General features: G+C 35.9%; 1 protein-coding gene across 1 annotated transcript; it reads left to right on the top strand.

The window, feature by feature from the left end:
* The first annotated feature begins 2794 nt into the window (after positions 1–2794).
* LOC147558579 (protein SMAX1-LIKE 3-like) lies at positions 2795–6874 on the top strand. The gene is made up of 3 exons (XM_086660279.1): positions 2795–4666; positions 5108–5357; positions 5464–6874. The coding sequence occupies exons 1-3, from the start codon at positions 3438–3440 to the stop codon at positions 6649–6651; spliced, it is 2667 nt and encodes an 888-aa protein (XP_086516405.1). The 5' UTR covers positions 2795–3437; the 3' UTR covers positions 6652–6874.
* Positions 6875–11593: the final 4719 nt, after the last annotated feature.

Below are 11593 nucleotides of genomic sequence, written 5' to 3' on the forward strand. Positions count from 1 at the left end.
TGGAGGACCAGACTTTCTTGTTAGAGGTTATGTTGATTCGGATTATGCAAGTGATCCTGATAAAAGCAAATCCACCACAGGGTATGTGTTTACTCTTGCTAGAGGAGCAGTAAGCTGGGTTTCGAAACTGCAGTCTATCGTGGCTACTTCTACGACGGAAGCATAGTACGTGGCAGCTACACAATCTAGCAAAGAGGCAATCTGGTTGCAAATGCTATTGGAGGAGCTTGGACACAAACAAGAGAAGATAATTTTGTTTTGTGATAGTCAAAACGCTTTTCACTTGGCAAAGAATCCAACATTTCACTCGAGGACGAAACACATACGAGTTCAATATCACTTTGTGCGTGAGAAGGTGGAAGAAGGAAGCATTAGTATGGAGAAAATTTATACAAAAGAGAACCTAGCAGACATATTGGCAAAGCCAGTAAACAACAACAAGTTTATATGGTGTCGATCCTCCACCGGCCTAGCAGAAAACGTAAGCAGCATAAGAGCAAAGTAGATGGATGGAGAAGTTACAAACAAAAGTAACTTTAAGTGGGAGAATGTTGGGAATGTAAAGTCACTTGTTTGAAGCTTGAGGTGGCTACAACAAGCCTTTAGTGTCAACAATCTATGTGAGGTGTCAAACAACATGAAACACCCATAGTGAGTGAGACACCTAAGCTAGGTGACATGAAGAAGTCTGCCATGAACATACTTCCACGACACGATTGTTCATCCTCAATTGAAAACAAAGCAGAAGCATAATAACTGCATGCCGAAAACAATATACTCAGGCAAATTAGTGATCGAAAGCAAAAAAATTGTTGATAAAATGATGTTGTCGCACTTTTATACACAACTAGGTCAAGCAGCGGAGCTTTCCCTCACGCTTAAAAACTGATAATCTGCTCTTTTTACAACTAAAGTGGGATTATCTCAAGAATCTGTCTCTTAGACATTAACTTTAACTTCAATAGACGGTTGAGATAAGACATATTTTATCCTGACTTGACTTTAGTACCAGTATTGAGTGGTCTCGAGTCCATCACAAGAGGGCTTAGCTCTTGTAGAATGTTATTTTTTTAGAATTTCAACTTAAAATCAATTAGCAATGGAGAGAATTTAAATTTTTAGTTATGAGTGTGCCCTTTGTCTATGTAGGTCCATGTAATGACAACTAATTAAATCCCTAGAATTATATATGTTATGAATAGTAGACAAATTTGGCATGCATGGTTAAAGATTTGTAAATGAAGTTGCAGTTACTTGGAGATTTTTGAAGTTATAAAAACATTTATATATTTATCTACCTTGACAGAAGTATTAATATGTATACCTCCATGTCTCCATGATTGGGTTGTTTTCTTTTTATTGAGAATCCCTTCTATTAATGGTTTGCTCTCTCTCTATTCCTGCCTCTTTGGAAGTTAAAACTTGCTACCTATTTTTCTCTCACTTATTGGTTTATTAATTGTTTGAAATAAAAAGGAGAATGAAAGAGTTCAAAAGCTGAACCTTTTAATTTATAGAACTATAGAAGAGAGAGAAGAAAGAGAGGGAGAGGGAGAGAGAGAGAGGGTTATTATGTTAAATTGATCTTGTCATGCAATTTTAGTAGTAAAGTATGGTCGTTAGAGACCCATAATCAAAATGGAACCCTTTCCCTTTATTCCTTGTCTTTGGTTAGTCGAGAAGAAGAACGTACACAGTCCCCGATTCTTTCTTTCATCAGACAGATGGTCCTCCTCCTAGGTCTCTTTTCAGGTCCTTGGAATTGGCTCAAGGCCATAGATATTTCATATTATATAGAGAGAGAAAGAGATCTTAGCTAGTGGGTGAGCTCTTTCCTACTCTCTCTATCTTAGCTATCTTTTCAATTTTAGTTTAGTTTAGTTCATCTTCTAAATATTCTTGACAATATTTACTTGTATATTGAGGTTGGGGAGATACATGAAAAGGTGAGAGGTTTATTCCTTTAGTTTTATCTTCTTTTAAAAAGATCCATTCCATTCAAAGAATGCCCAATAGGTAGCAACCAATTCTAAACAAAACACCAAATAGCCAAAAACTACTTGAGAGCCTATCTTACATAGATATGATAGTCGCCTACTTAGACCGGACCTTGACAGTTTTATTAATCATATCCCACGTCCACTAGACCATAGAATTTGTAAAGTATTTAAGTTTTGTACATTCTTTCGTACTGATGAGTTTTTTAGGAGAGTTAGGCTCAATAGACCCTTAAGGTGTCGTTTGGCGACCAAAAGTACAACTATTTTTTCTTGTAATAGAAGTTTTTGTTATTCGAAAAAGTAAAAAATTATAAAAAAGACAAAAATGTTGCTTATAAGTAAAAAAAAATAAAAAAGTTAGTTTGATAGTGTAATTTACTTTCCTTTTTTAAGTTTTAAAAGGGATCAAAAGATAACCAACAATCTTAGTTCCTGTGTAAAAGGAGAATGCCGAGTTATTTCGACTCTGTCATTGAGGAGAGGTAATAATATTATCCAACATTTGGACATTAATTTTTTTTAAATATATCTGTTTTGGACAATCTTTTCTTTGCAAGTCCGTTTTCAAGGAAAGACATGCTTAATGGATATTCATACCTCCATTTTGGACCCTCCCCCAGTCCTCCATCGATGTGGCAACATATCACTTGAGTGTGGAGCAATTGGAGAGAGAATTGTGAGAAAATATACTCCAGTGATATGTTGCCACATCGGCGGAGGGCTCGGGGGAGACCAAAATGGAGAGATAAATAAAAATTTTGCTGTAACAAAGTTAAGATTATTCAACCAAATAGAGTGTTTTTTTATGAAGGCAACCAAATAGAGTTGGTACCGTAATAAAAGAAGCTTATTATATAACTTCTACTAGGTTAGTACCTTAACAAAGAAAAGCTTAGTACCTTAACTATACATGATAATGTTTGCTATATAAAGTAGAGAGAGTAGCCCACTTCCAATACCCACCTTTCTTTATCTATTCTTAATATGTTTAGTGAGATCTTCAACAAAAAAAAATAATATGTTTAGTGAGAGAGAATGAGAGAGAGAGAGGAGCAAAGCTGAGTTGCCTTTGATACTGCTGCATTAACCCTGCTTTGTCAGCACATGCATTCCACTTTCCACTACAAAATCGACTTTGGACCCCAATTTTCCCTCACTTGCAAGAAAAGCACACACCCCTACTTCCAATAAAATTCACACACCACCCTCTTCCTTAAATCCTTCATTTCCATCTCCTTTCCCTTCTCAAAATTTCAACACCAAAACTAGCCATTAATTTGTTTCATCTAACCTTCACTCTCTCTTCTTCCTTCTTATCAAATGAAATCCATTAAACAACAACAACCCATGATATAAACTCTTTCTCTTACTCAATTGACATAAACCTACCAACCCATTACTATTACTACTATTAGTACTGCAAGAATTACATTAAAGATGAGAGCAGGAGGGTGCACAGTGCAACAAGCTCTAACTGTGGAGGCTGCAACAGTAGTAAAACAAGCTGTAACCCTAGCTCGAAGACGAGGTCATGCACAAGTGACTCCCCTCCATGTAGCCAACACCATGCTTTCCTCCTCAACTGGTCTTCTCCGAACAGCTTGTCTTCAATCCCACTCCCACCCTCTTCAGTGCAAAGCTCTTGAGCTTTGCTTTAATGTCGCACTCAACCGTCTCCCAGCCTCTAGTTCAAGTCCCATGTTAGGTCCTCACTCTCACCACCCATCCCTCTCCAATGCCTTGGTGGCAGCTTTCAAACGCGCTCAAGCCCAACAACGTCGTGGCTCCATCGAAAACCAACAACAGCCCCTCCTAGCTGTGAAAGTAGAGATAGAACAACTTATTATCTCCATCTTAGATGACCCAAGTGTTAGCAGAGTCATGAGAGAAGCTGGTTTTTCTAGTACCCAAGTGAAAAGTAATGTAGAACAAGTTGTAGCTTTGGAAATTTGTGCTCAAAGTAGTCCTCAGCCGATTAACAGCAAGCCCGCCGAAGTTAACAACATACTAGTACTTGGTAATAGTATTACTGTTTCCCAGCAGTCTCCTTCTCTTGGGTGTCAATTGGGTATGAAGGTTAATGGCAACCCAAGATCATTATTTGATAATCAAGTTAGGAGTGAAGATGTGATGAGTGTTTTGGAGTGTTTGATGAGTAGGAGAAGGAGAAATACTGTGATTGTAGGAGAGTCTCTAGCTAGTAATGAGTGTGTAGTTAGAGGAGTGATGGATAGAGTCGATAAAGGAGACGTTCACGCGACTCTAAGAGGTATTCAATTCATTATGTTTCCTCTCTTCTCTTTTGTCCATCTCTCAAAGGAAGAAGTAGAACAAAAGATTAGAGAGATTAGTTGTCAACTTAAGAGTAGTTGTGGGGGTAGAGGAACTGTTTTATATTTAGGAGATCTAAAATGGGCTGCTGAATTTAGGGCTTCTGGTGAGCAAGCAAGAAAATACTATTGTCCTGTGGAACACATAATCATGGAGCTTGGGAGGTTGGTATGTGGAATTGGTGATAGTAATGGAAGGATATGGCTTATGGGTATTGCTACTTTTCAAACCTATATGAGATGCAGAATAGGTCGTCCTTCTTTAGAAACCATTTGGGGTCTCCATCCTCTTACAATTCCTACTGGCAGCTTAGGTTTAAGTCTCAATTCTGACAGGTACATGACCATGTAAATTCACCTCATCATGCACCTTTTTAAAGTTTAAATTCATCACTATATGATTATCTATGTATATATATATATATATAATCTTTGTTCATGGGGTACTTAATCAATTTGTTTTCCATTTCCATGTGATTCCACTCAAATAAGGTAATGATTCTAGGTTTTGATGGGTTATTTTATTTCCCAAGAGAAAGTAGGAATAAATGCTTCTATGATCAAACTACTAAAAAGTTTGCCTTCATGTTTCCTTTTTCTTGAGATAGTGTAAACTTTTATACATTTTCAAATATTTTCGACTTTGTTTGTTCTTTTTCAATAGGAATAGTATTTGGATCTACATAAATTAATACTCATTATGAATAAGAATTTAAAACATTTAAGTTGTCATATTGTTTATCTTAATTAATTTTGTTTTCTATTCTTTACCCACAGTGATCTTCAACAAGGTCAAGTTGGAAACAAGAAAAGTGGAGATGGGTTTGGTTGGTCTCTAGTTGAAAGTGGAGTTGAGGAGCAACTCACTTGTTGTGCCGATTGCTCGATCAAATTCCAAAACGAAGCTCGAAGCTTAATAAATAGTACTAATGTCTCTCCTACAAGTTCTACCACCTCAAGCTTGCCTTCCTGGCTTCAACAATACAAGGAAGAAAACAAAATAAGGCTTTCTAGTAGGAAAGATCAGGTAATCACAATTATCTAATCATCTTTCGAGTTCTCTCTTAATTCTACCTTAATTATGTTATTAGATTTTAAGACTAATTTTGTTAATATAATCTTCACTTATCCAGGATTCTCTCCAAGTAAGGGATTTGTGCAAGAAATGGAATTCGATTTGCAGTGTAGTGCACAAACAACAAAACCTAACTGAGAAAACGATAAATTTCTCTTCCATTTCTCCTTCATCTTCCACTTCTGTCTCTTCCTATGATCATAAACATTATCCCAACCCACACCGAACGACCCACCAAGCTTGGCCGGTCATGGTACAACCGAAACAGTCGCAACGTGGGCACCAGCTTTGGGTCTCGGATACCATGGAACAAGAAGAACCAAATTTGAGAATGTACCTCTCAGAACATATGGGTCCAAAACTAACCCTATTATCCAACTCAAACCCTAACTCTAAATCAAATTCAGCTTCTTCAAGCGAAGCGATGGAAACGGAGTACGTTAAAAAGTTCAAGGAAGTGAGTGGTGAGAACTTGAAGATATTATGTAATACATTGGAGGAAAAGGTTCCATGGCAGAAAGACATAATTCCTGATATTGCAAGCACTCTCCTTCAGTGTAGGTCTGGGATGGTAAGGAGAAAGGAAAAGATCAAACAAACTAACACTAGTACCAAAGAAGACACATGGTTTTTCTTTCAAGGAGTTGATTTTGAAGGGAAAGAAAAGATTGCTAGGGAGTTAGCTAGTCTTATCTTTGGTTCTCATAACAATTTTATCTCAATTGGTCTAAGTAGTTTCTCGTCATCGACAAGAGCTGATTCCACCGAAGAAATGAGAAACAAAAGGTCAAGAGATGAATCTAGTTGCAGTTTTCTTGAGAGATTGGCCGAAGCAATACGTATTAATCCACATCGAGTTTTCTTAGCGGAAGATATTGAGCAAGTTGATTATTGCTCACAATTGGGTATTAAGAGAGCGATCGAGAGGGGAACAATTATGCACTCAAATGGTGAAGAAATTTGTCTTAGTGATGCCATTATCATTTTAAGTTGTGAAACTTTTACTTCAAGATCAAGAGCTTGCTCTCCTCCAATAAAGCTCAAGTCAAGTGAGAATTCTGAAGAAGAAAAGGACGATGATGAAGGCGATAACGAAGAAATTAGTCCATGTGTGTCATTCGATTTGAATCTATCCACCGAAGAAGATACTGTCGATGAACAATCATGCGGTGATCTATCTATGGACGATATCGGTATTCTTGAATCTGTTGATAGAAAGATTATTTTCAAATTGCAGGAGTTATAAGTTGAAAAGCTTATTAGGAACAACATATCTTAATACCCTAATTAGTAGGTAATGAACACTTTTGTAATTTTATTTTCTGTTGTTTGTAGATTTGGTAAAGAAGTTCTAAATTTAGGGTTTTTGTGTGGATGGGGTATATGGAAAAAGGAAAAGGAAAAAATTGTTAGTCATGCACAAGTACATGTATAATGTTATGTTCATCAAAATCTTTAAATTTGTGTAATACTTTTCATCTAGCTAATCTTATTGAGCTGTCCAGTTTGCATATGTTAATCCAAATTAGTATGCTGATATCAAACCATAGACGAACGAACTATTGTAGGAGTTCACATGCGCAAATAACAATATCGGCCTAAGTTCTTTCCCGTCTCTATTATTGTCAAGTAGTTTAAGTTGGATGTTCACAAGCTTAACATGATATCAGATCTAGACCTGTAACATGACAGGTTCAAGGGAAATGCATACGTACTTTCACGTCACTTAACAATAAAACATGTATTAAGCTCAAAAGAACGTCAAATATAATCTATGTTACCCTACAAAAAGACATATATTAGACTCAAAAGAACGTCATGGGTGAGAACGATATGGAAATAATCACAATTGGACAAAGTGTAATCTTATAACTTGTGGTCAACTCAACATGAGACTTATTGTTTGTTTTGAGTAAATTATGATGGTTTTATTATCATCTTCTATTATTGAGAAAGAGAGAAAAAGGTTTCATGCATTGATCCTAGCATGAATTAGGGTATATAATATATATAATACCTACTGAGACTTCCAACAAATAATCAAGCAAATCATACAGTCCATATATGTTTGTGCCTATGTTCTATTGTTTAAATATATAGTATATAAGAAGTTTGTCATGGACATGAATCATGTTCTTCTTTTGGAAAACTTAAGAGATGGAACCTAGTTCCCCCAAAAACATGCATGAATGATGAGTTTATCATTTAAAAAAAGTTTCATCCATCAAAAATAAGTGCCCCAAAACACTAACAAGTACTAATTATTTGGATGGAGTTGCTCTATGATAATGTAATGATGTCTCTCTCTATTTATGTAAATACATATAACTTTATAGATAATAATTTCATGGTTAAGGTATATTTCTTAATTTTTCAATTTTATGGTTTTTTTTTTCTTTTGATAATGATAATTTCATTCAAGATAAAACTATAGTAAGGAAACCAACAATAGTACAAAAAAACACATAAGAAATAAGAAATACTACTATTAATTGGAGATCAAATTATGCCAATTGAAACCAACCAAATTCTTAGTAAATGATCAATATTTTTTTAGAAGATAGTATGATGTAAGTGTACGTGAGATTTGCAATATATTAACATCAAAAGATACCGAAAGTTTGTATCTACTCAGAGATTTGTGGCTGGTGCAGTATTATCATGACCACATGAGTTCATCGACTATCTCTTTTCCACAATTTCAATGGTATAATGTAATCTGAAAGAATTGTGTTATCAAGTAATACAGAGTAAACTCTACAAACACTGTAGCGGTATTCCCCAAATAAATATCAATTTACATAAACAATGCAAAGAAAACAACAAGAAAATACATGTACGAAATATTGAAGAAAAGTTTGATATGAGCTGCATATACATCACCTTTTTTGTTGAAGTAAATTAGTTTTTGGAAAAAACAAAAGAAAATGAGAATAGGTATTATTCAAAACGTAAGAGTTGTGCAAAGGAGAGGCTACTTTAAAAGAAAAGCAAAATCTTCCTATAGAAATATCAAAAGGGCACTACTTTTCATGAATTGTTGTTTTTAAATTAGAAAATAAAAGGTGAAAAAAAGGAATCACTTTTTCCTTCTTTTGATTTCATAAAAAAAAAAACATTCTTATCTTTGTAAAGTAGTGGTGGGGAAGGTTAAAAAGAAGATTAGTGCCCAAAAAAACGATATTGAGTTATAGAGGCATCTCTTCTATATATTATATATCTCTTTTAAACCTTAAAGATGTTTTCTTGCTTTAGAATCTCCAACAAAGATAATCTCACACATCAAATCTTAAATTTGACATTAAATCCTTAGTGTAAGTTGGAAATTTGTCGATTTCTGTATCTTTTTAAAAGATTAGGGTTTCTTTTTACAAATTAATATTGAATTCAATTATTAATCACTAATCACAAATATGGGCTGTCAACACTTGATTCTCCAAGTTGTTGATAGTGTTGACATAAACTCCAAAATCCTAGAGATCTTAGGTTCGATTCACAGAGGAGGTAGAACCCATGAGATTTGAATTTGAATTATTAAAGGTATAAATAATTATAATAAGTTTGTCGGGCTTTAAGCTCTATGTTATCGGTCTCTAGGCTATATGTTGTTGGGCTTTAGGCTCTTTTATTTGTTGGTTTAACTTAGACGGTTATCGTGCTTATCACATCTTGATGGTGTATCAATGTCTTGTAATGACTAACTGCATTTTCTTCTTCCAAAACTCTCTCTTTTAATATATAATTTTTTTTAAAAAACTTTTGGGTAGGTACCTCTTTTCCATATTTCTCTTAATTGTAATATGTCTTTTCAATTTCTTAAATGAAGAAGGCTCTTACAGCTTAGACTGCTTTCTTCCCTTTTTTTCTCTTTTTTTTTTTTCTTTCCTTCTTTTACCCCTTTTCTTCTATATACTTAACCTATATAGTCATTGTTATTGGAATGGAAAAGCTAAGTTCACATATATATATAATGACACAACTTCTTTTTTTGTAATAATAGTTTATTTCAAATAAAATTATAAGAGAAAAGGATCTTTATAACTATGTTACAATCAGTTTCAATTCTCAAGCCTATGGGAAAGTTTTAGAATTTAAGATCATACTTTTTTAGGTGAAGAAAATATGAATATGGGAGCGGGTATGAAAAGGTGGGTCGGCCCATGGACCCATAAATTCTAAAGCTGAATTCCATCTTAAAAGAAGGAAAAAATATTTTGTGATGATAATGAAGGAAGTTTTTGGATCGAGTGAAAAATATATGTTGAATCATTGGAAACTGTTGTTGATAGATACAATTCAAACCATGAGAAAAAATAAAGTTGGAGAAACATTCTTGATGACCACTCATTCTGAGGCATACTATTTTAGTTGCCGGGGATATATTAGTGGGAGGGAAAACCAGTTGTCGATAAGATAAAAAAAAGTATTCCAAGATTTTGATCAATCATTTTGACTCCCACTACTAAAGAGGAATACGAAGACCTCTTCATCTTCTTCGACAACCTCCACCGCCTCTGGTTACCACCACCTGTGACAACAACCACCTCTAGTTACCACCATCTGCGACAACCACCGCCTCTCTATCAATGTTCTTTTTTCTCTTCCTCTCTCTACCCTGACAAAGGAGATGGTCAGTCCACCAGTCTTTGGTGCAGTGGTTGGACACCCCTCTTAAGTTCATGAGGTCGTGGGATCGAGTCTCGGTGGAAGCAGTTTGCCATCAAGACGTATCTTAGGTAATTTAGGTTATAAATAACATAATAATTTGTCGGGTTTTACGCCTCTTTGTTGTTGGCCTTTAGACTGCTTTCATTCTTGGTTTAAACTAGGCAGTTATTCGTGCTTATGGGCCATCTTTGAGCTCAATTCCTTGTTTCGTCCATGGAGAGGGTCCCCATTGCCTGATCAGTGGAACTCGATGACTTGTTTGGGGCATCCCCAAAACCAGTTCATCGGTTTTGGGGTTTGGCTTAGAACTCGGTCGATTGGTCAGGCAAAAACTAGTGATTGAGATCTTTTGGTTTGAAGATTCCTCCCTAAAGAGGAACCTTCCTCTCGCCAGAACTCGATCGATTGTTCCGGCAAAGAGGGATCTTCCTCTCGCCATAACAGAGAGAGGGGTGGCGGCGGAGGTGAAGTGATAGTGACTGCCGAAGATGTAGGTAGAGGTGGTGATGAAGATGACCAAATTTTGTATGCCCGTGAGACATTGAGAATCCAATCTGGTTGCCCTAATTCTTATGTTCCCTCTTTATTCACCCCAAATTCGTATTCCATTATGGGGAGCCATTCTTCAGAAGTCATGTGCTTTCATCTACTTTATTTGACATTAAAGTATCGTCTGGGAACACAAAAATAAGAAATCTTCTTGACTTATTTAAGTCAAAAAAAATTGTAAATTAGTTTGGTAATTAGAAAACTTCTGATTTTATTTAAATTAAAATTTGACTTTCTTTTAAATTTCATATTTTTTGCTTTTGACTTCAAAGGAAAGTTACTTAAGTTCAACGTATACACGAATATTACTTAACTATTTTTTTTTGTCTACTTCCGCGTCATCACAATAAAATTTTCACCATCGCTGCTGCCGCACCTCCGCCACACCCCCAACTCCGCAGCTCTACCACCACCACTATTATTACAAAGTCTTCACCACCATTACAATGGCTCCACCACCACACCTCGACCACTACACTTCCACCACCAGCACAACATAAGCACCTCAAACACTATCGTTGTACCACCACCACCATCACCATGTTTCCCCCACCATACCTCCATCACCACTGCCACCGTCATATACACCTCTCCACCAACCCCAACACTATTCGTGTATCCCTGTCACCACCACAACTAGTCTTGGTCGTGGTATAAGATAAAGTAAGGAATATCTGCCCTTCTTCGAAGAAGAGAAAGAAAGAGAGAGTAAAGAGAAAGAGAAGAAGAGAGAGAAAAAAAGAAAGAAAAAGTTTTTATTTTATTTTTTTACACGGTAGGTCGTCGACGCTTGACGCCATTAGTGTTGATGTTAAGATTGTCAATCTGGCGTCAATCAGAATGATGAGACAGTGACGCTAGATTCTGCTGCGATCAATCCTGATCCCGCTCCTACTTTTGTAAATTTGGGGGAGGGGAAATCTGCAAGGAACTTGTAATCTCTCCGACACTCAAGACAGTCGGATTTTTCT

Source organism: Eschscholzia californica, unplaced genomic scaffold (assembly GCF_041429995.1).
Source record: "Eschscholzia californica isolate CP2 unplaced genomic scaffold, dmEscCali1.0.p SCAF_2, whole genome shotgun sequence".
Taxonomy (NCBI): Eukaryota; Viridiplantae; Streptophyta; class Magnoliopsida; order Ranunculales; family Papaveraceae; genus Eschscholzia; species Eschscholzia californica.